We start from the raw sequence: 27734 nt of genomic DNA, 5'->3' as shown, positions 1-27734 counted from the left end.
TCGAACAGGCAAACCGCATTTGCAGATTTGTGATGTTTTGAAACTAAGGCAAAGGCCAATCACCAGCGGGTAATTTTGACTAAACAGTTTATGAAATATGTATATGACATAGCCATAGGTCTAATTAAACCCCTGGTGATTGGTTTTAGCTGAGTTTGAACAAATAAAAAATATGCTAAAGCGGCCTTGGTTTGCCTGTAATATTATATACGGTTATTATTAAAAAGTTACCTGAGATGTTTGTATTTATGGAAATTGCACTGGTGGCAATATCAGATGAATCTGTAGTTGATGGTTTCTAAAAATATCCCAGTCATTTTAATATATTCATCCCTTAATAGCAGTCATTAATACATAATAGAAGTCATTTAAAAGCCTGATTCCACAAATAAGCATAATAAATATCAACATGAGATGACTCTATAAAAGTTATTATTGAATTGAATACCAACTGAAAATTACGTAGTTCTATTCATCTATTTCATCCGCAGTTTTTGAAAAGAATATGAAAGTTGGACTGTTTATACTATGACAGCAGTCCATTACTGGAGGAATAATTAATATTAAATGACTGGCAAACAACCAATCAGTGCATGCCATTCAGGCACAAGATCCCCATGCCGGCCATATAATATATAAATAAAACATGTATATAAATATATATAGATAACCTGTTCCATTTCTTGAGAAACTGTATAAAGGCGAAGCTTCTGTCGATCTCTCAGATGGCAAACACTCTGCAAATCTATCCAAGCATCCCAATCTTCATCATATTCTTGTAGTAATGCCTTGCTTTTAATTCCAAATAAATCATTGGCTTTTTTTATAACATGCTCAACACTCTCACCCTTTTGAATTTCGACAATTTTTCTGCTTACTCCAAACTCAATAAGTACCTGAATTTATTTTAAATATATTATTAAAATAATTATTAAAATTTTGCAAATACTTTCAAAGATGGTCAACTACATGAATATTTATAATATATTTAATAAAATATGCTGATATGTTAAATAAATATTCATGTCCCAAAAGGCAAAATGTTCAATATTTAATATAATAAACAACAATAAAATCATTTTATATATGATAGATCTACAAAGTACTAAATGTATATAAAATATATATTCTATAAATCTATTTTAATACTATTTTCTTACCTTTATGCTATCCATATTTGTTTGTCAAGAATCGTCGAGAAAGCTCCACATGTCATTTAATAATTATTCAAAATGGCCACCATGTCGAATTTCCCCACCCTAGGGTCCCTCAGTATTGTCAAATTCCCGACTCTCGGAGTAGTCTAAACGATCAATTTCCCGGGGGTTGCCCGCCCCCCCCACCCTGGGGCTAAACATTGATAGGCGCATAAGTCAAACTGTTTCGTTATGTTTTATACGGTTTTATTTTATCTTAGCCTGTGCGAGCTATGATGTTCCATTTCTATTATCTCAGTATATATTACAAGGATTGATTTGGTTGCACTCATTGAGTCATTCATAATAAAGCAATGCTTTGTTAGTCTAAGTGAAAAGGGTAAACTACCAAATGTATAAATTATAAACAACCCTCTGTTTGATTATTTTTATAATAGATATCTTCGAGCAGTGGCATACAGATGGGTGGTGCGTTGGCTATTTGGTATGCTTGGGTGGGAAAATTCTAGACCTCTTCCTGCATGCTTGTATAATGAAATCAGGAAGAGGTATTTATCCCCAAGTACAACTGGCTATAAATCATCCCAACAGAGAACAAGATAAAAGGCACTTGTGCATACATAATCTAGGTATAAACGTTTTATTGCATATAAAAATATATTACATATATTACAATTAAAATAACTTACATATTTTTTAAACTTTAATCATTCTGTTGTTGATGAGCTGAATTCATTAGACAAGTACCTTTTTGATGCCCCTTCATTGGCTCTCCACATTTTTTGCAACATGGTGCCTTGCGCTTTTGCCCCTGTTTTTTTCTGGTGCTAGCCTTTTCCCTGCTGATCAATGTTTCTTGAGTTTCAACTAAATTAAGTATATAATGTCTAATTTTTACCTATGAAATGCACCATTGACACATGGTTATGGTATAATTTAGCTATAGGCATAAAATTGTTAGATCAGAGAGAACAATCAGTTTTAAAATGAAATACAAGAGGTCTTGTAGGTTGGAAATATATACCAAGATTTACCTGAAGGAAATAATTTAGTTGTTTTCCCTTTTCTCTGTGCCTGGTTTCTAATAGCTTCCTCTTTAGTTCTGCGATTAGAGAACTGGCTTGTTAGAGAATCTGGTTCTTTAGCTTTGTGTGTGTCATATGTTTTTTTCAGATCTGCCTTGTTGCAATTATATAGGAGATCTTTGCGCATTTCATCTACATAACCTAAAGAAAATGTCAACAAAATATTACAGAACATGTGTTACAGCAATTATACAAGGATTTATGACACTTCACTAAAGCATTTACATACCATATGTTGCTGGGACAGCAATCTCCCTGACCATTTCTTCCCCTAATTTGAACTTTGGGTATGTTACTCTGATATAAGGAGTTCCTTTTTTTGAGGTTTTGGTCTCTCTGTGGACATTTTCATTAAAGTGCAGGCATGCTAGGATGTGTCTAAATGAAAACAATAAAATATCAATTGTTTTGAGCATACCAATTGGAAGTAAGGTACCTCATTTGTACATACCTGCAGTATGTCCCCAACCATGAGAAGCATATCATATTAGGATGCCAGTGATTTAGCACTGAATGAAACCCTTCCAATGAGCTGGTTTGGACTACGGGTGAAAGCTTCTTAATGTCTTTTACAAGGGTTTTCTTTGTTAAAATATTATTTAGCTTCTGATAGGGTTTTGATCCTAAAAATGTAAGTTAAAAAACCTACTCAATTATTTTGTACACATTCTTGAAAGAATAGTGGTAAATTTTTACTAACCAACTTTAATCCACTTCTTAGTTTCTGTAATATCACCATGATGACACTTGTCATACAATGCGTTTGGATGCCCGTCATGCTCATTATTCACATGCCTCATAAATGACAACCATTTTGCCTCTATGAGAGATGAAAACCCAGCTTTGGTAGATGTAGCACACCAGTATAAATGATTCTTGATGGATTTAGCCCATTCTGCTAATATTTCACAACCCTTCTCCTTGCTAGCTTTTAAAACCTTCTTCACCGTAGACTTTGCCTGGTGCCATATGTCGTAGTAATGAGTGGTATCTCTCTGCATGGTTCTCATCCACTTACCTATACCACGATGACGATCGGATACAAATGTGTTAATTGGAAGGTTTTCCTTGCCTTTTATTGCGTCAAACGAGCGTTTGGCCCCCTCTAACTCCATTTTATTGCTGCTTCCAACCTCGTTAGCCTATAACCAATTTTGGTGTTTGCGTGGTTAAAACAGTCATAATATAAAGAACTGCAAAAGCCATATTTAGATAAAAACAATACCTGAAGTAGTTCGAAATGTACCAGTTTAGTTAAATTACAATTCAACATGGTATAACATCCATATTTCGCACTGTGTCCCATGCTATCAAATCTACCGTCTCCAGCCCAAACACTGTCTTTTATCTCTTTTAACTGGCTTATTAAAATACCTCGAGATTTTTCCCAATACTGTAGTATCAATGGAAAGATAAATTTTCTTTGATGATAGAAAAAGGTTCTCGCGCAGTATTTTAAAGTCCTAATGCCTGAAGAGTAGAAGAACTTTGCTAACAGAGGATCCGGACATGAGAATTGCGAAGCTCAGCAGAATATTGCCAGCAGGATGTTTTCCTAACACTAACGGTTGGCTTCTCCACGTGTAAGATCCTTTACATGCTTTACATCTTTGTTCCACTATTGCCATTGTTCCACGAACTTTTATGTCAACACTTGGCGATTCGGTCTTGCAGTGAAAGCAGAACAATGAAAACAGTGAAACCAACATACTGTAAAAAACTATAAACTTTGGCTCTGTATCCGCTAATCTAAAAAACAACAGTAGTAATATGTCGAAATAATATTTCCGTATTTTTCAAAGTATTTTATGAATTATTCACTGATGCTGCGTGTATATAAAAATCTACCTTGCATCTTGTGATGTGCCCTCTCGTACTTCCTCTCCATCGTCTTCGAGCTCATCATCAGCTGACGAGTCTGTTTCTTCATCCTCCATATTGGCATTCCAATCTGGATCTCTAAAATTATCGATCAATTCACCTTCAGAGCTGTTTGCCAGTGATCCATCTTCATCATCCAAAGCCTCATCCAAGATGCCTATATCTTCACCAGTTTTGTTTTCGTCGGAATCGTAGTTACTTCTACTCTCGTCTTCAGACGAACTGGAGGACATCTCTTGTCGCAAAGATTCAACGATCTTAGAAAAATAACAAAATATTTATAGTAGCTCATTCTAAAGAACTCACTTCAACAAGCCCTAAAATAATCATGTGAGACTGTAGTATCACTTTCACAGTAATCATGTAACTTAGAACCAACCTTTTTGAGGTTTTTACTCTCCTTCCTTAATGCTGTTATTTGCCGCTTTCTCTTTAAAAGGCGATGTTTTTGCACAGAACGTACTCTCTGAAGGTTCTCTAGTTTTTCTTTTTCCAGATCACATTTGGTGCACCGAAGCAATTCCTGATCTTCGGATATAAAACTCTCTTCATTTGGATTGTCAGAAAGAATCGGACTTTCGCATGCTGTCTCTTGTGTAGGCATTTCATCTAATTCAATTTTATCTGCTTCATCTTCATCTGAAGTTGTGTGCTCTTCCTCGTCTTGGTTGGAATCACCGATAGCGGTGATAACTGGTGCCGTATTATCTGTTGATAAAAAAGAGATTGATATAACAAATAATATTCAACACGCAAAAAAAATATTCAAATATTTTTTGTCAAGTTGTTTGAATAAAAGACTCACCCTTCTTTTAGCACGTGAAGTAGTTGGCATTTCATCCAGGATGACAGTATCTTTAGTTGGAACAGACCCTGGTGTTAGATATCTAGCTTTTGGTTTGAGTTCGTCAGGCACCCCAACATGATACCTTGTTGCGAAGCAAGATTTCTCGAAATGCGCGGAACATATAACTGACGATTTGCTTGGAACAAAATTTGGCCGATGTCTTCGCACGAATTTTATCCAGTTTTTCCGCTGTTCCTCGTTCTCGGGAAACTTGTGCATTGATATCCCTTCAACGTGATAGGTATTTGTGCAACTGCGCAATCCAGGACCTCCACAAACACAGTATTTACCCCTTTTCGCCCTTTTTATGCTTGAAGCCATTGCTCGATCGCGTTCGATGGAAAATGAATAATGATTGTTGCTGCGCAGTTTTTATAGAGGGCTTTTGCGTGAATGCGCAGATGTGATGGCAGTGGAAATGCGACAGTGGAAATCCGCCCTCAGGATTTGCGCACACCACCTTGGTTTTTGTGGTTATATATCTACTCAGTAACAACTAATATTCTAGTATAAGTGCGTATACCCATACTGACGCAGCAACCGCAATTAGTGACTAAGGAATAAATTGCGCGTAAACAGGATACCGATACAGCGCATCTAATCACCACAAATAGACGAAAACAGCTAGAACATGTCAAAATACTGTAACGTCAGGCAAACGGGGATGTCTATAAATCTACCTAGGTTTACAGAATAACATATTATACAAATATAAAAACTGTCCCTGTAGATACCTACGAAAATGTCTACAGTTCAAATGTTCAAAGCTACATTCGGCCGCTTATATAGGTGATTAAAAAGTAAAAATTGATGTATTTTGATATGATGGTCTTCACTTGACCAATACGCTGCATCTACAAGACGCATATTTCTTTGGGAGCTCATCAAAGTGCAAAAATATTGCGATTTTACGTGGTAGACGCTCCAATGTTTATAGTATTTCTAAATAGGAAGAGCGCACTGTGTCACACTGCATACGTCATCACGACCTTTTGGCCGCGCGAGGAATTTCAACAGTTTTTATTTTCATAGCCCAACTTTGAACCTAAATTTTTCTTACTTCTAGTCCGAATTTGTCGACAATTTTGGTATCTTTATGATCGGGAAAGAACAAATTTTCAGAAAATATAAAAAACCCAAAAGCGAAATTTTCATTGCATATACACTTTAAACACTCTGCCAGTTGCTGCGGAGCGAGCGAGCCTGAAGCGAGCGAGCGTAGCAGCAGACCTAATTTGTGTGTGTAGGGGATTTTATCTCAAGCCAGTGTTTACCGCAGTGCATTGTGGTCGTGCGATATCAGAAATGCGCAGTAGGCTTTTTGTCGGTTGTGTTTTCACAACTTTTGAGTAATAGCTTGCACACAATTTTGGCAAACTAAGAAAACCTTCCAAGTGTTATAATAAACTTTTTTACGGAGAAACCTTTTCATATCATATGCTTCATTATTTGTATTTTTAATTCGACACCAAAAAACTTGTATATCGGAATCATGGATGATGATCAACCGTCTACGTTTTATTTTCCATGTGGAAGCACAAGTTTTCAAAATGATTTGCCTGATCTTGGACACTTGGACGTGAGAGGTCAAAGTTTTTCTTAGGTGCTTCAGTTTGATTTAGGTGATATTCGTTTTATGATCCGTCGCTGATGTGGAAAGCTTGAAGGGTAAGTTTATATTCCTTTGTTGATTCATAGTGAGCATTGTGTAGTGAGCATGGTATTTTAGTGTTGTCTTGTAATTTTTTTTATAGATTTCTATACAAACACGCCTTGGCAACTTCTGTCACTGTGTCCTCGACTGTGTCTTGAAGCGACTTAAATCGTAGTGTAAAACTACTTGAAAGGTATGGATTATGTTTGTTAAATGATTATTAAATATTAGTTACGCTTTGGGTTTCTGCATCATGTCATGCCTCGAGTTTTGATAGTGTCTTGTTTAATACGCCTCGTGCTTAAATAATTGTTTGTGAGTTCTGTTTGTGTGTTTCGCCATTTTGTTCCATGGACAATTATTAAATGTTTATTTAATCATATATTTGATTTCGGTTATTTATTTGTGATGTTTTATACCATTGATATCAGTTACGCCTTGGGTTTCTGCGTTGTGTCATGCCTTGTTTTGATAGTGTCTTGTTACGCCTCACGCTTAAATTAAAGAATTGTTTGTGAGTTCTGTTTGTACGTTTCGGCGTTTTGTTCCATGGACGATTATTAAATGTTTATTCAATGATATATTTGATTTTCGATTATTTATTTGTGATGTTTTATACCATTGATATCAGTTACACCTTGGGTTTCTGCGTCGTGTCATGCCTCGAGTTTTAACAGTGTCTTGTTACACCTCGTGCTTAAATAATTGTTTGTTAGTTCTGTTTGTGGGTTTCAGTGTTTTGTTCAATGGACAATTATTAAATGTTTATTCAATTACTTATTTGATTTTTCGTTATTTATTTATCATGTTTTATACCATTGTCACTCATTTCTTTTTTGTATTTTTATATTTTCAGATCTGCAAACCACATGGTTGGTCTTCAGCCTCTCCGCCGGATATTTATAGTGTATTTTAATACATCAAATAATTTATTTGAGGTATGGATTTATATATTAATATTTGCATTATTGTATTTTGAGCTTTTATAATATTAATATTTGCATTATTGTATTTGTTACGCCTTGTGCTTTTATAATTGTTTGTGAGTTCTGTTTGTGGGTTTCAGCATCGTGTCACACCTTGTGTTCCATCATTTGAATTGGCATTTGACATGCCTGATTTTAAAAAAAGTTTTATGTTGTTTTTATAGTGTTCAATTGCGTCAATTATTTTCTGTAAATCGAGGTGAGTTGTGATGCTCTGTATGACTATATAATATATATATATATAATTATATATATATATATATATATATATAAAAATAAGTAATAATTATGGCACGTTCTTATGCTTTTGTTCCCATTCATGAAAATGCGCAAAGGTTCATGTGTTCTTTGGTTGATTTACCACTGATTTTGCCAATAAGGCCAGCAATTGCAAAGCTCCTAACTGAACCAGCAATAGTACATAATCAATTACTTGGTGATGGAAATGGTCTATTCCAAGCACTTTCTTACCTCATTACAGGCCGACAGGTTTACCATAGTGTAGTAAGACATAAGATATTAAATCACATGAGGTCAATCCACCGTAATAAAAAAGATGGCGCAGCGCGTTGCATTTTGGTAAAATCGACAAATTGAATTTATAATTAGCTAGCTTGCAATTATTTGTAAATAAACAATATGGCATAATGCTTTCTAATAAATTTCTGCGCCGAAAATGCCATACAAGTGCGCTGTGGCGCAATGTAAACATAAAAGCTGGATAAACAAGACATTAAAGTTCTACAGCTTTCCAAAAAATGATACGCTACGGCAGAAATGGATAAAAAATATCGCATTAACTGGGCAAGGTTATGAGTGGTCAAAGGGCGACAGAGTCTGCAGTGCTCACTTTGTTGGTGGCAGGAAGCTCGGGAACAACAATGTACCATCCATTTTTCCTCGGTGGGACAAAGAACTGGGAAGCCTTGTCTGGCCAGTTGACATATCCGCATTATTATATGAAAATAAACCACCACCGGTGTGTCCAAAGCGTCTAAATACGGCCGCTTATGAAATTGACCTAAGTCAAGAAATTTCGTCATCGGCTGCGACCATGTCCGCGGAAAGTGACTCAGTCAATGCTGCTATCGAAACCGCAAATGTGGAGCGTTTAGAGAAAGGGAGTGCCGACGTGGAAAAGGAAGAATTAAAAAGCAGCGTCGAGAGATTTGGGGCAAAACGATTCATGTACTCCGATTCGGACATCAGATTTTTTACTGGATTACCAGATTATAATACTTTCCTTGCCATCTACAATTTTGTGAAACCAAAACCAGGGTTCGTCTTGAATTATTATAATGGTTATAGCAATAAAGCAAAAGATCCTTCGTATGTGAATGCCAGAGGGAGGCAAAGAACCCTTGAAGACATTGATGAACTGTTCTTGACTTTAAACAGGCTGAAACTTGGTCTTTTGGGGCAGGATCTCGCAGAAAGGTTTGGTTTGAAGCAAAATGTGGTGTCTCAGATAGTTTGTACCTGGATTGATAGATTGGATTATTGTCTTTGTCAGCTAAACTTAACAACTAGTCATCAGAATATGGAGAAGCACTTACCATCTTGTTTTAAGGGAGAGTACAAGGACACATATTTGATAATAGACTGCACAGAAATCTTTATTGAAAAACCATCTCAAGTTATACAACAAAGTGCGACATGGTCAGAATACAAAAGCCACAACACTGGGAAGGGCCTTATTGGCATTTCACCCACTCTGTTGCCTGTATTTGCATGTGACATTTATCCAGGAAGTATTTCAGATGAGGAGATTGTAAAACAAAGTGGTATATTAAAGCTTGCTCACCATGGCGACAGGTGGTTAAAAGGGATAATCCCTATCCGTTATGAACATCTTTCGTCCAAAATGTGGAAGGTGTGTTGCAGACTAACTGCATTTCTTCCACCTCTTGTTTGTAATGAACAATTCCAGAGAGAGGAATGACAATATTTACACTGTACATTTACACACTACAAAGCTGTGAGTAAAATATACATGCTTGAGACCCATTACATCCTCTCCCAGCATCACTTCATGATTCACAATAGTTAATTTTCTAATGCTCCAGGAGCTGGTTGTTGGCAGGTGGATAGTCTTGGTGATTTTATAAAACCTTCCAAGAATTTTCCATTCACAAATATATATAAAATAAGGTGGGTAGGTGTAGGTGAGAGGCTGGTTTTAAGGGAAACAATGAGGCGTTGTGCATAGCATGTATAGGTTCTTATATTTATTACCCATCACTATTTAGTACCAGAAACTGTTCACCATTCAGACAACCAATTCCAGATATAAGTTGAGAATGATGTAAATAAATAGAGTTAATAATTATTCGGATGTAATGTTAACATATCACAATGATGTAAACAATTATGTAAGTAAAGCAACTGCACCTGTTGAATATTTGTAATATGTAAAATATTGTACACTAAATTAATATAATTAAATAATTTATTGAATTGTAATAAAAAATAATAGCATAATATATTTCAGTATAGTTACAGTATAAAACAAGTACATATATATGTTTTTGAATGTAAATAATTTAAGTGAAGAAATTAAATTATCAATCTAATTTTTATTAAAGGTTATTTCCCTTGATAATTTAGCAATTTCGTTAGCCCATTGTCTGAGAGGTAATAATTTCTTAAAAGTTGGAATTTGTCCAGTTAAACAGGTATGTATTTCTTTAGCATATTTATTTTCATCAACTAACACTATATTATACTGTTCATCTTTAATGATGGCATTGCATACATTAGTGAAACAGGTTATAAACTGTTTGTTCTTCTTGATCAGAAAGTATTTAGCTTTCTTAGTTTCAGGAACATAGGACTGTAAGATGCAACTTTCAGCTTCTGCACATTCCAACTGCAGCTGGACTTGTGTGACATGTGCACCGGTCACAGCTGTTAATGGTTCCAAATTTCCTGCTGCTCGAGTTTTGATTTCAAGTAAACATAATCCTTCCATACAATCATTATAGGCATCTCCAGTTACTAGGGATGAGCCGATAAGGAAAATTGCCGATTACTGAGGCCGATTATTTATGAGCCGATTATTGGAACTAATTGGCCGATTAATCGGTGGCTGCCGATTATTTAAAAATTAAAAGGAAAAGTAACAGATGAATAACCATTAAGTTGTAAATGCGCCAAATGCGGTTTTAATGTTTACAATATACACTATTTACAATGAAAATCGGCTTCATTCTCGCATGTCAATATTCAAAGTTGAGTTTTGGTAGATTATGATGTAAAAAGAGGATATTGTCAGCTTTATGTGGAGCTAGTCTACTGCGGTTTTCAGTTGAAATGTTCCCAGCCTCACTGAATACACGCTCGGAATAAACACTTGAACTTGGTGGACTTAGATACTTCAGCGCGATGCTGAAAATATTCGGATAGGCTTTCTTGTTGGAGACCCACCAGGTATAGGGACACGCTTGTAACGGTTGCTATGGAAGACTGAGAAATGCGTTGACCTCTTCTTCAAGACTTGTAACGCACTCGTCAGATGCAACTATCTCATCAAAACACGACCACAGTGCTTGATGCGGCCCATCACTGCGGCTTACCGACTCTTTCTCCTTTGGGCTTGACGTAACGGACTCTGAGGAATCTTGGCCAGAATTGAGCTCATCAATCAGCGTAGAACGACCATCATCTTTACAAAACTTTGTTTTGAATCTTGGATCAATAGTCGTAGCCAACACGAAATTCTTGTTGGAAAAGGTTGATTGGAATCTTCTTTCCAAGGCACTGCTCAGCTCATCGCGCATTGTGCGTACTCCAGCTGTCTTCTCGCCGTCATCTCTGCTTAAAAATTTCTTCAACACTGTAATGGCGGGAATCACTTCGGATATGCACGAATTGTTGTTGCTCATCAGCTTAGTGTATTCCTCGAGCGGTTGAAGCAAGCGAAGGACCTTCTCCATCAACGACCACTCGTTGGGCGAAAGAGTTGTGGTTGGTGTTTCAGCAGAGTAGAGTGTGACAGCCCTCTTATTCTCCAACAGCCTGTCCAACATGTAGTAAGTGGAATTCCATCTGCAAAACGAAAAAAAACATCCATATTGATATTGGTGGTTAATAAATAAAACAAACACTATCGTTTTAAAACATGCAAAACATTTGTCAAGTTTCAAGGTTGTAACATAGGCGGCCCAAAATTAGCGGCCGAAAAATTTTTCGGCAATTTGTCAATGTAATGTATAATATATAATTACATAAGGTAGGAAGCTCTTTTTTACGTTACGAAACTTACCACTTAGACTATGACAAAATACATCAATTATATTGACCGAAACTAATAAAAATATATAGTAAACTAATCTCTGATAATTTTCCTCGCTTCTTACATGCGATTTACGATTTAAAACTACTTTTAACATGACAAAATACGGCAATATTTTTATAGTTTTTGATCAAAAATATTTCGTACGATGCGGGATGACAGTTGTCTCTGTATTCGTCATTGCTTTGAAATATTTTACATGATCCTATTGGTTGAAAAAAGTTCGTTCAAATACTTTACAGTTTGTTTCTTTTTTCAACCAATAGGATCATGTAAAATATTTCAAAACAGTGACGAATACAGAGACCACTGTCATCCCGCATCGTACGAAATATTTTTGATCAAAAACTATAAAAATATTGCCGTATTTTGTCATGTTAAAAGTAGTTTTAAATCGTAAATCGCATGTAAGAAGCGAGGAAAATTATCAGAGATTAGTTTACTATATATTTTTATTAGTTTCGGTCAATATAATTGATGTATTTTGTCATAGTCTAAGTGGTAAGTTTCGTAACGTAAAAAAGAGCTTCCTACCTTATGTAATTATATATTATACATTACATAGTCAAAAAAGTTTTCGCCGCCAATTTTGGGCCGCCTATGGTTGTAACGCACACGGCAATAACTTATAATTTAACTCACCTTGTCGCCACATCCTGAATCAACTTTTTCTTTGGAAGACCCAGATCACTTTGGAGTTCTGCTAGCCTGCTACTTCCGAGCGAGTGACGAAAGTGTGTGACCATTCGTTTCGCCTTGGCAATCATGTCGCTGACACTTCTTTGGGAAAAGATGGCATCGCTGATCGCTAACTGCAGTGTGTGAATGAAGCATGGGCTGCCCGTCAAACCGGCCAACTGTACGGCATTTGTCATGTTGCTCGCATTGTCAGTAACAACGATGTGACATCTTGAACTGTCGATAGTCCACTTTGACAACATGCTTGTAAACTTTTCAGCGATTCGCGGCCCGGTGTGGCTTCCGGGGAAGAAACTTGATTGTAGTACGATTGACTGCTGCGGGAACTTTGTTTCATTTTCATCAATCCAGTGGGCTGTCAGGCTAATGAACGCATCGTTGTTGTGGGAACATGTCCAAATGTCTGAAGTAAAGGAGAAATGTTTTGCCTTTTCCAACATTTTGGCAACAGCTGCTTCGGGTCGTTTCACTAAATTGGGAATTACAGCATCACTAAAGTGGTGTCGACTCGGTAAATGATAACGCGGGGCTACATGTTTCATCAGACGCATAAAACCCAGATCTTCGGCAATTAGGAATGGTTGGTTGTCAAGAACTATCATTTCACCGATTAGTTTGGTAATATGCTGGGCTTGACGACTGTTCATATCCCAAGTTCGACCGGCTTCAACACTTTGTTCTAATGACATCTGCGTTTTTAGTTTCTTTCTCATCGTCACCGTGCTTGAGTTCGTGTCTTGTAGTGTTCTTTTATCTTTTTCAATATTCTTTTCCTTTTCATCTGATGAAAGTGCAAGAAATTCCGTCGGATGCTTGCGGAGGTGATTGCGCATGTTTGTCGTGGTGAACTGCTTGCATGTTTTTCCTCCTCTGCTGATTATAACTCGAGAGCCTTTTTCCTGACAAACTTTACACATAGCTTTCGTGTTGTCATCTTCCAAAATGTCAAAATATGTCCAAACTGCACTTTTTACCGCGTGCGCCATTAGCTTCTGCGAAAATTTCTCGTGATACTGCTAGAAAATTATTTCCTCTGCATTTTATAACAAACATCCTGATTTATTTTAGCCAATCAGAAAACACATTATAGTATGACTCATTGCATAGGAATGCGTTGCTGAGGCATCGGAATGCGTCGCTGAGGCATCGGAATGCGTCGGTGGCTTAATTGTTTTTAATGACTTCCTCAAACACAGATGAGACAAAAGACGTGGGTTTTTTCACTTTTTTGACGCCCGCAACGTGAAAAATTGAAAATCTATTCACTTTCATTCAGTTATTTTATCATTTTCTTGGCAGAAACAGAAAAAGTCTTATTGCCGATTATCAGGCAATAATCGGCCGATTACCGATTATTTTAAAAAAGGCCGATTAATCGGCTTTGCCGATTATTTACCGATTAATCGGCTCATCCCTACCAGTTACAGTGTCAGATACTTCACAGATATCCTCATTTACTACAAATGTTCTGTCTGGAGAAGCCCCATAATTATCATCAGTCTTTCTACTTATAAATCCACATTCATTTACTAAAATTCCTGAACATTTGGTAAAGCAGTGTGCAGCTTCAGATTCATACTGGTGGCCTCTCTTGAAATTAGGGAAGTTTTTAAGTGGTTCTGGTAGATTATTTTTTATGCAGTTCCATGTTACACCAAATTCCTTTGATCCATACAGCCCTATGACTGCTGGTGCTTTACAGCCAGTGACTTTTCCTATTCTTTGTTGAAACCACTCAGAACTTCCTTGAGCAGCTCTGGTCTCTGAATGATTTTCAGCTACTCTCACTTGATCTTCCAGAAATTTGTTGGACTGAACATTATCCCCCAGAACATCAACTAGAATATTAGAGCATTTTGAAGACTTCAAAGATTTACAAAAGTTTTCCACATCCTCTCTATCAATAGGTGGCTCTCCAACTGGCTTTGATTGGTAACTGTGAAATATCTCACTAGGAAGCCTTCGTTTTCTTCCCCCATTGACATCTCTCTTGGAAATATGTTTTTCAAATACTATATCTTGTAACAGCCTTCTCTTCATCACTTCTTTTTCAGGGTCCTGGGCTGCTTTTAGCGAAGGAACACCCCACTTTTGTCTTGTTTCAGTGCAGCTAATTGGTTTTGGCAACTCTTTACCACCAGCTATGATAACATCTACAAGTTTATACGCCAGTGCAGCAATGTGTTTATAAAACCCACGGCTCCCAGCAGGACAAGATAGGTCTTTAGCAGCCAAAATCTTGCCAGTTTTAGAGTCAAACACTATTCTGCATTTGTACAAATTTTCTCCTTGGGAAATATTTTTAGCCTGCTTCATAGACGGCCTGGTATAACCTTCCAGCAAAAATTTTTGTTCATGACTTAATAAATTATTAATTTGTATTCTTTTACCACTGGTTTCAAACTTTTTAGTTTTTGAGAAAGCATAACCCTCTGTAACATGTCTTTTATCACCTGCTAATTTGAAATATTCTTCAACTGTCGAATGTGTTATACGAGGAATGTTTTCGACTGAAGTGGTCCAGTTATCTTCTATACTGCTGTTTAAAATCACTTCCAGTTCAAATTGTTTTGGATCAAGGAGAACAACTCGTTTCCTTTCGTAATTTTTCCCATTATCTGGGTCTTTCAAAAGCATTGTATTCCAACCATTGGCAATGTACAAACTTACTCTGAAATAGAACATTTCCGCATGAAATTTGGGCTAAACAAATTTAAAATTAATCCGCATTTGTTCATATTTTCAAAAATATTCAAAACATTTACAAGGTCTTTACTTGTCTTTTAATTGTTGTAGCGTCAGTTCGTTCAATTTCCTACAACCCCTGCATTTCAACCATCTTATTGCTTCAGATTTTGTGATATCCGTGACATTTTTGGTAAGCTTAGCTCCAGGAATATCTTCTTCGGTCAACTTCACACTACTGTTCGCCATGTTTATTTATGTTTCGCGCTAATTCCATGAGCTAATTATAAATTCAATTTGTCGATTTTACCAAAATGCAACGCGCGGCGCCATCTTTTTTATTACGGTGGATTGAAAACCTGTTGCTACCACATATGGGCATGTCTTTAAACAACTATTTTCAGTCTAATGGAATGCACCAAGAAAGGGTGTAGGGTACAGACATTGAAATATTTGCTGCCTCCTCCTTGCTTAGTACAGACATTTACATATACACTAATGTTTGTGCTCATTATACATGGAATAAGTTTTACATTTACATTCAACATACTAATGGTGTACATTATGATGTTGTTCTGGACGTAACCAGTACCAATGATTCACTGTTTATATGCAAAAACATTGATAATTTTCATAACATGAGTATAACAAAAAAAACTCTGGGAAGACAATTGCTTAAAAGAAAGCAATATTAATATGATTCTACATTTACTGTAAAAGACACACCCTACACATTATCAAAGCAAAATAAAGTAGTTACAAGAAGTGAGTTACCAATGCCAACTTTAAATGAGGATAGAATAAATGGCAATAGTATTGATTCACAATTAAGTTTCAAGGAACAAAGTTTAAGAGGTCAATATTAAAAAAAAAGCATTCTTCTGATTCCTGTACAGTTACATGCAATCATTTATGTAATAAGTCAAAGCCAAATCAATTAAATAGTAGTAAAGAAGAAAATCCAACATGTCAAAGCAGCAAAAGTCCTAAACAAGGTAAAAGTGCAAAGCAACACAAAGAGATAGGCACATATTCCACTGAAAATTTCGAGTCCAATGTCAACAAGTTTCATCAGTCAATGCAATACTTTGTTCAGTGTAGTGTGTGTCATGAGGCCTGGCCTTTGACAACCAAGCCAAAATCTTGCAATTCCAATAATTACATTTGTCGTAGGTGTAAGATTGATAAAAAAATTCCCCTAAAGTTTTCTTCTGCGAATAGTATGATTCCTTCTGTATTGCCAAGTGAACTGAAAGACTTAACTCAAACTGAAGAAATGCTAATTGCTAGAGCACTTCCTATTACGAGGGTTTATGTAAAGCCTGGTGGTCAAAAGGGTATTTTGGTCATTGCATAAATTTGCTCCAAAATGTTTCACAGCTAGCCCAATCACTCCCACAATGTCCAAGTAAAATTACAATTATTATTGTCACAATGAAAGGAAAAGATAACACCATGAAAGATGTTATAGTCAGAAAAAAAAAGTTGAGCAGGCCTTGTATTGGTTAATAAGACACAATCCGCAGTATAGTAATGTGCATTTTGATTCAGATACATTAGAAACTTTACCTGAAAATGGCATTCCTTCCAATATCCAGACAATGGAAACATACCCAGATACTGTACCCAGATACTGTTGATAGTTTTCATACTGACCCAATTGCAAGTGAAGATAAAGTTTATAATTGTGAAACAGATACAAATAGCTTCCTTCTGCAACCTAAAAATGACCACCTTGAAAGCAATGCAATAAAAACTTGTCTCAATGCCCCCCTGATTGATTGGCCAACTATTGAAAATAAACTGCTTAATGAGTATACAAGACCATTTCTTGCAACTCTTGCATTTTCAACACTTTTTCCTGATGGTAATGGTGATCCAACAAATCCATGTTTGCAAAGGGACATCCCTTTTGCCAGTCGTATTCAGCATCTAATTAAATATTCTGAAAAAATCAATGATAAATGGATATATAGATTTGCTTCTCTGCCCAGGTTCTCATATTGGGCTCTTAACACGATTCAAAGAAAACGAGCTCTTCAACAAAATGCCATATTTTTAAAACAAAATCCTGATGAGTCACATCTTACAATAGATGAGTTGCGTGAAATGGCTTACAGTAATAATTCATCACCTTTCATTTGCAAACTTTCTAGATAAGTAGCAAATATTACTGGAAGCTCAGCATATTGGTTTAAAATAAGAAGATTTGAAAGCAATCATTGTAGCAAAAGGTCCCCCTACATTTTTTTTTCATTTTCTTCTGCAGACCTTCATTGGCCTGAGTTGCATTCTCTTTTTTCTTCGAATGTTGATAACTTGAGTATTGAAGATAAACGAAAAAATGTTTTTGAAAATCCCCACATAGTAAATTGGTTTTTTACCAAAAAATTAGAATCATTTCTAAAGCACTGGCTATATGACAACATTAAATGCAGAGTGGCATTGGTACCTATATAAATTTCAAGCTTGAGGTAGTATCCATTGCAATGGTTCTGCAAAATTGAAGTCTGATCCAGGTCTTTGTAGACTAACAGAAATTGCACTTAAAGGTTTCATTGCAGAAAAACAGCAAAAAAGTTCAGATAACTTTCCTGCTTCAGTTGAAATCACTGAGGGACAAAAAGCTGTGAAGGTTGTTTGCAATTACGTAGATACTCTCATCAATACATGGAATCCATCTCCACCTGATGGGATATTGGATTCATTATTGGATAAATATGCAAAACATTCAATTTTTCACAACGAGTCTCCACATATAATGAAAATGAGTTTTGTTTAATTTGTCACAATGTACAAGACTGTAAAAAATAAACATGTGAAACAATCACCAAATGCGATTCCACATTTCTTCCCTTGTTACTCTTCAAATCCAAAAGGGATCAATTATCCACTATACTGTAAATACCAGCTTTTGAAGTACAAACCTTGCAAAAATTCTCAAAATGATGCATGGGTATGGTGGCCCATCGCTGCCACTCAAATTTTAATCAGTTTTTTTTTTCTGACAAGAATAAAAAGTGTTTTAAAGTAAAATCGAAACACATTTCCAGTAAAAAATTCAAGTTAAAAATAACAATTATCATTTCATTTACAAACATAAATGAAAATTAAAAAAGAAATAAAGTTAAAAACAAAATAAAACACAAATTAAAGTAAAAGTAAAATTCTTCAAAGCCTATCGCTGCCACAGTGTTTCCACTATAGGTTACCCAAAATTGTGTTCATCTGTTATAATATGCATTACATGAAGTAGCTCAAACAACCACAATTAAAAACATTAAGTGATCTCTCATGAACCATATTTTCGGGTAACTTCTTTGAACTGTAAAGTAAACAAATAGTATGCACTAAGTAACTTATCATCTGTGCCGTAACCTATGCTTCCACGTGCTGGCCATCCGCATTCAAGATGGCTGCTGCGTGGAAAGAATTTAAGGCTGCCATGAAAGAAAAAAAGAACAGCAAAATAGCGAGTAATACGAAAAAGTTCGACTGGATTAAAGATGAAATAGTGGTGCAACAACTGTCATCCGAAGTTTGTGGTAAAGCACAAAAATATTCGAGATTGGGACCTAGGGTATTCGTGCCATTCCACTTCGACGAGGTTACCTTCGACAATATCAAGGCAGCTTGTGAGAAATTCTTTAAGTCCAAACTAAAGGGTAATATGTGCTGCGATATACTAGCAAAGGAGCAAGGGCCGTCATGCCAATCATTAGAGCAAATCCCCAATCTCAAAGTAATCCATTTGAGGATTATTGAGAAGGCTGAAGACGAAGTAGATGACTTGCAACCATCACAGGCACAGTCGAAAGAAAAATCTACAAGGCTACCTATAAAGAGAAGACGTACTCATCCAATTTCCTCCAACCACTAAAATCTGCACAATCAACCGTTGTAAAGCCAAGTTGCACTTTCCCAAAAAGTTTGTCTGTGGTGGATATGTTGAAACTGGGCAAAGAAGAGATAAAGGAAAAACCATCCACCGTCATTGAGCTGTCAAGTTTTGATATAAATCATATGGGGTGGTCTCCCGAATCTTGTCGTGTAGAGTTTGTTATAAATCCGGAAGTAATTGGCGCAGGAGGCTTTCGTAAAGCATTCTCTGCAACAAGTCGTAGAGAGGGCTTCAATACTTCCACTTGGGTAGTCAAGAAGTATTTAACAAATGCCTTGGAAAACATTAAGGCAACAAATCAGACCCCTGAGCAGCACACAAAGAAAGTGGTGCAAATGCACCTACTTGCCCGAAATTTTGCAAAGCAGCTCCAACAAGAGGTTAGACTTGCTACAAGTCAACTCTTTAAACCCACACGCGAGCGTAGCGAGGTCGCGAAAGCGAGGGAACGCACGGAAGAGTCTCTTCCGCGTGTTCCCTTCCCTCCCTTTCGCGACCTCGCCACGCTCGGTCGCTAAAGCTCGTGTGTGGCTTTAAAGAGTCGACTTGTAGCAAGTCTAACAAGAGGTGTGCAAGCAAAATAATGAAGAGGTCTATGGTGAGTTTATGTCCTACAATAACATTTACCTGGGAAAGATGGAGGATGGTGAATTTGTTACTGTTGAAGAGTTTGTTAAAGGAAGCTTTGACAAGTACATCAATAATGATGGAACTCTTTGTGGCACTTCAAATTACATCCGCATGAAGGCTGAGAGCTTGTGTCATTATTCTTATGTGAAATCCTATGAGAAGCTGATGGTGGTTGATATCCAGGGTAGTAGCCATAAGCTATTTGACCCAGAAATTGCCTCATATGAACTGCAGGACGATGAAGAGTTTCTCTTTTCCACAGGAAACATGACATTCAATGCAATAACCACATTTGTCAGTCAACATAATTGCAACATTTATTGCAAACTTCTTGGTTTGACAGAATTTGAAAAAAAATTCCAGAATGAACTGTAATTTAAAAGTGGACAGTAAGACTGTTTGTCATTAATGCCATATTTAAAATGGTTGTTGTTATGTTAAGCCAGGGATGCATCCAGAGCAATTGTTTTAGTTCCAACCAGCTAGGCAATGGGTGAAAATACCAGTTGCAGGGATAATTAGAGTTGCTTTTTCAGAAATTTTTAAAAATGAGACAAATTGTGTTGTTTAGGTGGTAAGAGTCTTGGCAATTTTTTTGGATGCTAATTAATTGCCTTACATAATTTTCAGATTGTTTATCAATTTAGGCAAAAAACTAAATATTTTTTGCACAAGCACTGCTAGTGAATCCACCCCTGTGTTATTATATGCTCAATAGCACTCATATGTAATGCACAGTAAGTCTGTTATGTTATAGTGTTCTGTTACACAAGTCAAAATGATAATAACTTTAAACACTGACTCTGTCTTTTAAAAAAAATAAATGCATCTTTGCATTCTGAAGATTGAATCTTTTCAGGGTATGGAATAAACCTCTCACATTGCTCTCTAAATTCGGAGGTGATAAAATCATTTGGCACATTCAAAACACCTGAGGCAGTTGCTACTTCTTGTAGCTGTTCCTCAGTGATGGGCCAACCTAAAAATATTAAGTGCAAAGGTTTTAAATGTTGGAATTTGGAAACTAATTTAGATGCACACATAGTACAAAATGTGCAATTCACCACTAAAAAAGAATAATGCCTATGTGTCCATTATTATAGCACAACATCAAATTATGCTTCAATGCAATATTTTTATTATTTTGTAACATGCTCACCACATTCCTCAAGACCATACTCTTGTGGAAATGCATGGATGTGGTTAGGAACTCCATCTGGAAGGTTTGTGTCTTGTTTTCTTACTCTGTGTGGATTCCAAACAGTATTTTGAAATTCGTCCAACTCTCTTTGAATAACTGGTATCATTATGAAAGCCAACAATGATCTAAAAGAAAGTTTGAGAATGAACACACTATATGGCCTTGCAATGATAGGCCTGCTGTTAGGTCATAAATTGCCTTGACTCGACTTGACTTGATCAGCAAGCAAAACTATTTACCTACCTATCTTTTTTATCATGTGGGTCATAATGAAGTTGGTCCTTCAGAAAACTTAGTTGCTCTTTGAAGTACATCTCCATCCTTTCATGAATCTCACGCCACCACCTCTCTATCTGCATTAGACAATAAATACTATATATAGAATTATATACCTCAATATTTGCCTTTAAAGCTTTAAAAAATTCAAACTAGAAATACTTATCAATACTTTGGCATTACTTAATTGGAAGTTGAAGGACCATAAAGTATAGTATCAGTTGGTTCCATATCACCATGTCTTCTTCTTAAGAAAGCATGCATTGTGCATAGCACAGTGGTTTCAGTCCCTTTGTCGAGTCTTAAAAAAGTGGACATCTGTCAAGTTTCATACAAATGCTCAAGGTAAAACCGACCAATCACATCTGGGTCACAATTTGTTACCCAGACTCGAAGCCATAATACTTTTCTGCTGGCAGAATCAATTGAGCCATATATAGCGATAGGGTAGGTGCTGTTCTGATACCCCATGAGCTTGTCATGGCCATCAAGTGAGTGAACCCAGTTAGGGCCTTTGGTTGTGAAATGCTTTGTTCTTTTTTTCTTCTTCGCTGCTGGGGCTCTAGCTTCAACACCCTCCGCATCGAGATCTTTCATCATTGCATAAACCAAATCGCGAGGCACATTCAATCCGTGATTTATTCGAATCTTCTTTTGCATTGGTCTATACCCTATCAGCTTGCTCGGACCGTCTAATTCCGTTGCGACAGCTTCTCTCACATCTTCCACAGTAACCTCTCTATCCAAATAAAAAATATCAAAATGCCTAAGGCGACGATCAAGAGACCATACACTCCACGTATATCGCCCAAAACCTTTCTTAACAAAACTTAATATCTCTTCTCTTTTTAATCCCTCCCGAACATACTGAACTAATTTATCCTTCAATTCCTCGTCGTCTTTCCATGAAGCATCACAGAGAGCTGCCATCTTCGTTGAACCCAGAGCATAGGCGGCCCAAAATTGCGCAAGAAATTTTCCGGCAATTTGTCGAGGTAATGTAGTAATATATAATTACAAGAGGAGGAAGCTCTTGTTTACATTATGAAACTTACCACTTAACTATGACAAAATAACTCAATTATATTGACCGAAACTAATAAAAAAATATAGTAAACTAATCTGATAATTTTTCTTGATTCTTACATGCGAATTACGATTTAAAACTACTTTTAACATGACAAAATACGGCAATATTTTTATAGTTCTTTATCAGAACTTTTTGTATGATGTGGGATGACAGTGCCTATGCCCAGAGTTATACAGTGGAGTTATATCATATGGCATGGTTATATAGTGGGAAAATCCCATAGACGTTGTAAGTTGAAACACTGATGCGCACAAAGCATCATGGTGTACTGTGGCAGCGATAGGCTTTGAAGAATTTTACTTTTACTTTAATTTGTGTTTTATTTTGCTTTTAACTTTATTTCTTTTTTAATTTTCATTTACATTTGTAAATGAAATGATAATTGTTATTTTTAACTTGAATTTTTTACTGGAAATGTGTTTCGATTTTAATTTAAAACACTTTTTATTCTTGTCAGAAAAAAATATACTGATTAAAATTTGAGTGGCAGCGATGGGCCACCATACATGGGATAACCAAACACCTTCAGACACTACTTTTGTTAATTCGTGGCTGAACTTTTTAAATTCTCCAATTGCAAACAAACATGTGCCAGATTGGGAAAAACAATTACAGAATGTCTTAGATAATGTTGTGCAACAAAGTGATGAATTATTGGAAAAAAATGAAAGCCCTCATTAAGAAGAATGGATGATTCTTTCTAATTATCATAAGCTTAATGAAAGTGTTAATGCAGATAATAGTAAATTATGTGATTGGCATTTCGAGGAGCGATTGCAGAATACCTGTCCATTTCTGAAGTTATGCTACAAATATTTGCGGCTACGCAGTGAGTTTTATGAGAATGAGGCAAGGGATTGATTACGTAAATCACTGATGTAGATATGTTTTGAAGTGGCTACGCGGCTACGCAGTGAGTTTTACGAGAACGAGCCAATAGATTGATTACGTAATCACTGATGTAGATATGTTTTGAAGTGGCTACGCGGCTATGCAGTGAGTTTTACGAGAACGAGGCAATGCATTGATTACGTAATGAGTGTTTTACCATTTTTTAAAAGAAGTTACGCGACATTGATATAATTTCGTTAGTGTTATATAGTAAAATATGATTTTAATGCGCTACATTTTTAATTATATACTATTTAGTTACAACTGTTCTTGCAAGATAGCATTTTGGCGGAGGATGACCTTAATGTTGCTTGTGATCGCCTTGTGAATAGGAAGAGCAAACTTGGAGGCGTATTCGTTGGCGTTGCAAAGATCAGAACAGGGCCAGGTGGCAAAGGTGTTTGGTCGGCATTTGACAAATGCTTTAATGACCTGGGGTCTTCTGGCGACACGGGCAGCGATAACGGAACCAAAGTCTGGCTTGAGTTGCTCAACGGCATTACTATATTCTTCCTTAGTTGATGCACGGAGAAAACGAGGGGCAGATTGACGAAAGGCACGATAAGTAACAACGGGTCCAGGGAAAAGAAGAATAGCCATTTTGATATCCGCCACAGTGGGTTGAGGTCTTGCAGCATCACAAACATTGTAAGTGATTGTCTTAATGAACTATAATAAATGAAATATATTTAAAAATTAATGTTCATGTAATTGGAATAGTATTGATGTTGTGTACGATCACAGTAGTTTCAATAACGTAATATTTATAATTCATGCATGTGTATACAACTTACTTCGCATAACATGTGCTTCTGCATTTCAAGGTGGCGAACGTATCTTACAGCATATTGTAAGATGTTGAGCGGAATTGTGGTGGGCATTGGGTTTTCAACATGACCAGACAGCACGTTGTTGAGGGCGACCGTGAACACGTGAAGGGCAGCAGCGAGTCGAGGAATCAAGTCGAGTTGCTTGGATTTCGGAGGGACAAATGAGCCGTCTTGAATAGCTTCGTTCACTTCTGCGATAAAATCATCTTTCAGGGATTTTAACAACTGTTTCGCGTCTTCGTCGAAAGTATAAGGGCCGGTTTGACTTTGTTGGCAGTCAATAATGTACTGAAATGTTTGTTTAAGCATGTCGTCTGGTTCGGTAGATAGGTAGTCTCGGGTAGTTCCTACTTCGACTGAAGTTGGACAAAGAACTCTAGGGACAGCGACTAGAAAGCGGTCGATTAAACCTTGGCCATTGTCCATTCTTGCGATTAGTTTTGCGGCATTTGGCATCTGAGTACAACCCAGGATGGAGAAGGGAGTGTTTGCATGGATAAGTCGCGTCTGTTCGGTTGAATAGTTGTAGCTGCTAGATTCTCCCGAATACAGCTGACACAAAAGCATCGCATCACCGCTTGCGTTCTCGTCATCATTTTTCAATAACTTGTTGAGTACATCGTAAATCTCCGGTGACACTAAAAATACACCCTCTTTTGTTGCCAAATGCTTGACTAGACCAGAAGATGTTGTCCTGGCAACGAGAAATGTTGAATTGTCATCTGCCATGTGTTCAAGACAACCATGTTGTATTGCAGATGATTTTCCGGTCCCTGGATAGCCAACAATCATCATATATATGTTCATCGGTTGCTCGTGGGTCATCGTTTCAACGGTCCACCCGTTTTTAGCTGAGAGAAACGAAGTTGTGGTTAGCAAGGCGGGCGCCAGGTAGCCGATAGAGCTGTTTAGGGAAACTGCTTTGTGGCGAAGAAACAAGGCGATATCCTCCGGAAAAATTTCTTCGAACCGAAAGGGAACGTCGGATATTCTTTTGTGCAACTGTGTCCAAGTTGTTTCATGTTGCCTTGCAACTTTAGTCAAAGGATTGGATGTAGCCATCGCTCAATTTCAAAGTTTAGAAGAATTAGGTATAAAAGACTATATCAGTATATGTTTAGCTGTCAAATGCCTGTGCATATGTGATATGCCTTGTGAGAGAATCAGGCCTTTGTGACTTGAGAGATGATAGAATAGTATAAAATTACAAAAGGCTAACCGAATAATTGTCGGCGCTATGTTTCATTGACGCTGAAATTCCAGCGTTTTTGATTGGACTAGTCTGGCGTGGGATGGAACAGTGTCGTGATAATGCAAATGATATTCTTTGGTGCAATTGTGTCGAAAATGTTTCATGTTGCCTTTTGACTTTGTTTAGAGAATTTGATGTAGCCATGCATTGCACAATTTTAAATTTAGAAGTTTAAATGGTCTTAATTTCGAGTGGAAATACACACATTTCAAATTAAAGGCAGGAACAGTTGATGGAAATTAAAGTAAAAAGCAAATTCCGAATAAACAAGACATCTTGAGAATCAAAATATTATTCAAACAAGACACAGATTAAGACTGTAAAGTTTCGACTTTATTACAAAGTCATCTTCAGACAGAATGAAATACAATACTTTACAATGCATATACATACAACACAGAGAGAAAGCGCACGTGTCAATCCAGCATGTAGGCGGAAGGCCGGTAAACCAAGCAGAGCGAAACATGATAAAGTTGTGAATAGATTTTCAGGACCTATAGTTGACTCATTTTTCCATCAAATCTTCCTGGCTTGAATTTGAAGTGTGTGCATGTAATTCCACTCGAAATTAATTAAGACCCTTTAAACCTCTAGAATTAACCTGCATAGAGTGAAGTGCCAAAAATCATAATTAAAATTTAGAAGGCTATATCGGTATAATTATATATGTATATGTTAAGCTTTCTGAGGTGAAAGAATAGTATAAAATTACAAAAGGTCAACCGAACTAAATGTCTGCAATATGTTCCATTGACGCTGAAATTCCAACGTTTTTGATTGGATGAAATCTGGCGTGGGTGACGTTGTGATTTTGAATCTGTTGAATAAATTAAATTTTGTGTTTTTGACTTTTTGGTATTGAGTTGTTGCAGATTATTTTCCTGATATTGTCTATTTCAAATCAAACTCTGTGTGCGCATTTTGATAAACGTTTTAATTTAGTAATGGATAAGGGAGTGCAAGTTTCATGTAAATTTGGTAAAACGGCACAAAAAAATTGCACCTCGCAAACTATATCGTCCTATTTTGGCATGAAAGACGCTGTATCACAATGTGGTGGCGAAGATAGCAGTTATGGTCGAAGTGAGAAAACGACGAAATGGACGTACGATCGGTTAAAGGACAAGGTGTTATTTGATAAAGAAAACGTTATTTGTTGGTGCATGGACGAGGGATTGATTGCACATGAAAGAGTGTGTGGCCATTGCAACAATAGAATGAGACTAGTGAAATGCGCCGACAGATCTGACGGATACAAGTGGGAATGTCGAAAACAAGTTGCTGGTAAGAGACATAAGGTTGAATTATCAATCTGAAAAGGTAGTTGGTTTGAGAAGAGCAACATGACTTTGGAGGAAGTAATCAAGTTCACGTATTGGTGGTGTTGTGATGTAAATCAAGAGCAAATCCGTCACGAGTTAAACGTTGCGACAAATACAGCAGTTGACTGGGACAGTTTCTGCCGCGAGACATGTGAAGTGACACTATTAGAGCAGGAGGAAAAGATTGGCGGGCCTGGTAAAATTGAGCAAATAGACGAAAGTAAGTTCGGAAAAAGAAAGTACCATAGGGGACACCATGTTGAGGGACAGTGGGTTTTTGGCGGAATTGAGGAGGACTCGCGACGTAGTTTTATGGCAGCAGTAGACAAACGAGATGAAGCAACGCTACTTCCGTTAATCGCAAGATATATAGAAAAGGGGACAATTATCGTTTCAGACTGCTGGAAAGCCTACGTAAATTTAGAGAAGCACGGCTATGAGCATCGACTAGTGAATCACTCAAAGGAATTTGTGAACAGTGAAGGGTTTCACACAAATAAAATCAATTGGCGGCAAGCCAAGTGTAAACTGCCATGTTTCGGTGTGAGAAAGATAGCGTTCTCCTCGCACTTGGCCGAATTTCTGTGGCGATATGAAAACAAGGGCGAAGATCTATTTTCAACGTTTCTTAATGATGTGAAAAAATCTACGGACAATTGTAACACCGCCACTACCTGGGATAATGTAATGTAGTCTGAATATTTAGGTAAATATTATAATATAGTGTTGTTTTTGTTAGCTTTCTTAAATGTCAATTTTTATAATAAATTAAAGTTTAATTACATGATGAATATACAACTACTTGTGATTTTTTTTATCTGTTTCGTTTATATTATAGTTAGTTATTTTTGCGGCTGTTTGATAATCACGAATATAATCCGTTTACGAGACGTCGCGCATGTAATTTACAGTTGGCGACTGTGTATCCGCGTAGCCACGTAAAATATGGCTACGCAGTGACAGAAGTCTAGTGGACGGGTATTCTGCAATCTAGCCCATTTCAATTCTACAAAATACACAACACAGCAGATTGGTGAAATGCCAAACTGGATC

The 27734-nt window shown here is 36.8% G+C and overlaps 2 protein-coding genes and 2 pseudogenes across 2 annotated transcripts; 1 reads left to right on the top strand and 3 right to left on the bottom strand.

The window, feature by feature from the left end:
- Positions 1-1860: 1860 nt before the first annotated feature.
- On the bottom strand, positions 1861-5291 carry LOC114531411 (annotated as a pseudogene).
- A 2995-nt stretch (positions 5292-8286) lies between these two features.
- Positions 8287-9552, top strand: LOC114531410. The gene has a single exon (XM_028553022.1). It carries the CDS (start codon positions 8287-8289, stop codon positions 9550-9552), a length of 1266 nt encoding a protein of 421 aa, XP_028408823.1.
- A 1513-nt stretch (positions 9553-11065) lies between these two features.
- LOC114531409 (zinc finger BED domain-containing protein 4-like) lies at positions 11066-13589 on the bottom strand. The gene is made up of 2 exons (XM_028553021.1): positions 12547-13589; positions 11066-11657 (listed from the first exon to the last, which is right to left on the bottom strand). Exons 1-2 carry the CDS (start codon positions 13587-13589, stop codon positions 11066-11068), a joined length of 1635 nt encoding a protein of 544 aa, XP_028408822.1.
- Positions 13590-20592: 7003 nt separating this feature from the next.
- Positions 20593-22226, bottom strand: LOC114531408 (annotated as a pseudogene).
- Positions 22227-27734: the final 5508 nt, after the last annotated feature.

This window comes from Dendronephthya gigantea, unplaced genomic scaffold (assembly GCF_004324835.1).
Source record: "Dendronephthya gigantea isolate DGI-Jeju-01 unplaced genomic scaffold, DenGig_1.0 000071F, whole genome shotgun sequence".
NCBI classification, from domain to species: domain Eukaryota; kingdom Metazoa; phylum Cnidaria; class Anthozoa; order Malacalcyonacea; family Nephtheidae; genus Dendronephthya; species Dendronephthya gigantea.
This window is presented reverse-complemented; position numbering and strand designations above follow the sequence as displayed.

Bases quoted from the DNA above. Each gene is read 5' to 3' on its own strand.
- LOC114531409 (XM_028553021.1), bottom strand. From the start codon at position 13,589: ATGGCGCACGCGGTAAAAAGTGCAGTTTGGACATATTTTGACATTTTG. The intron at 11,658-12,546 runs GTGAGTTAAATT...TTCGTTTTGCAG, and splicing joins ATTCAGGATGTGGCGACAAG to ATGGAATTCCACTTACTACA.
- LOC114531410 (XM_028553022.1), top strand. From the start codon at position 8,287: ATGCCATACAAGTGCGCTGTGGCGCAATGTAAACATAAAAGCTGGATA.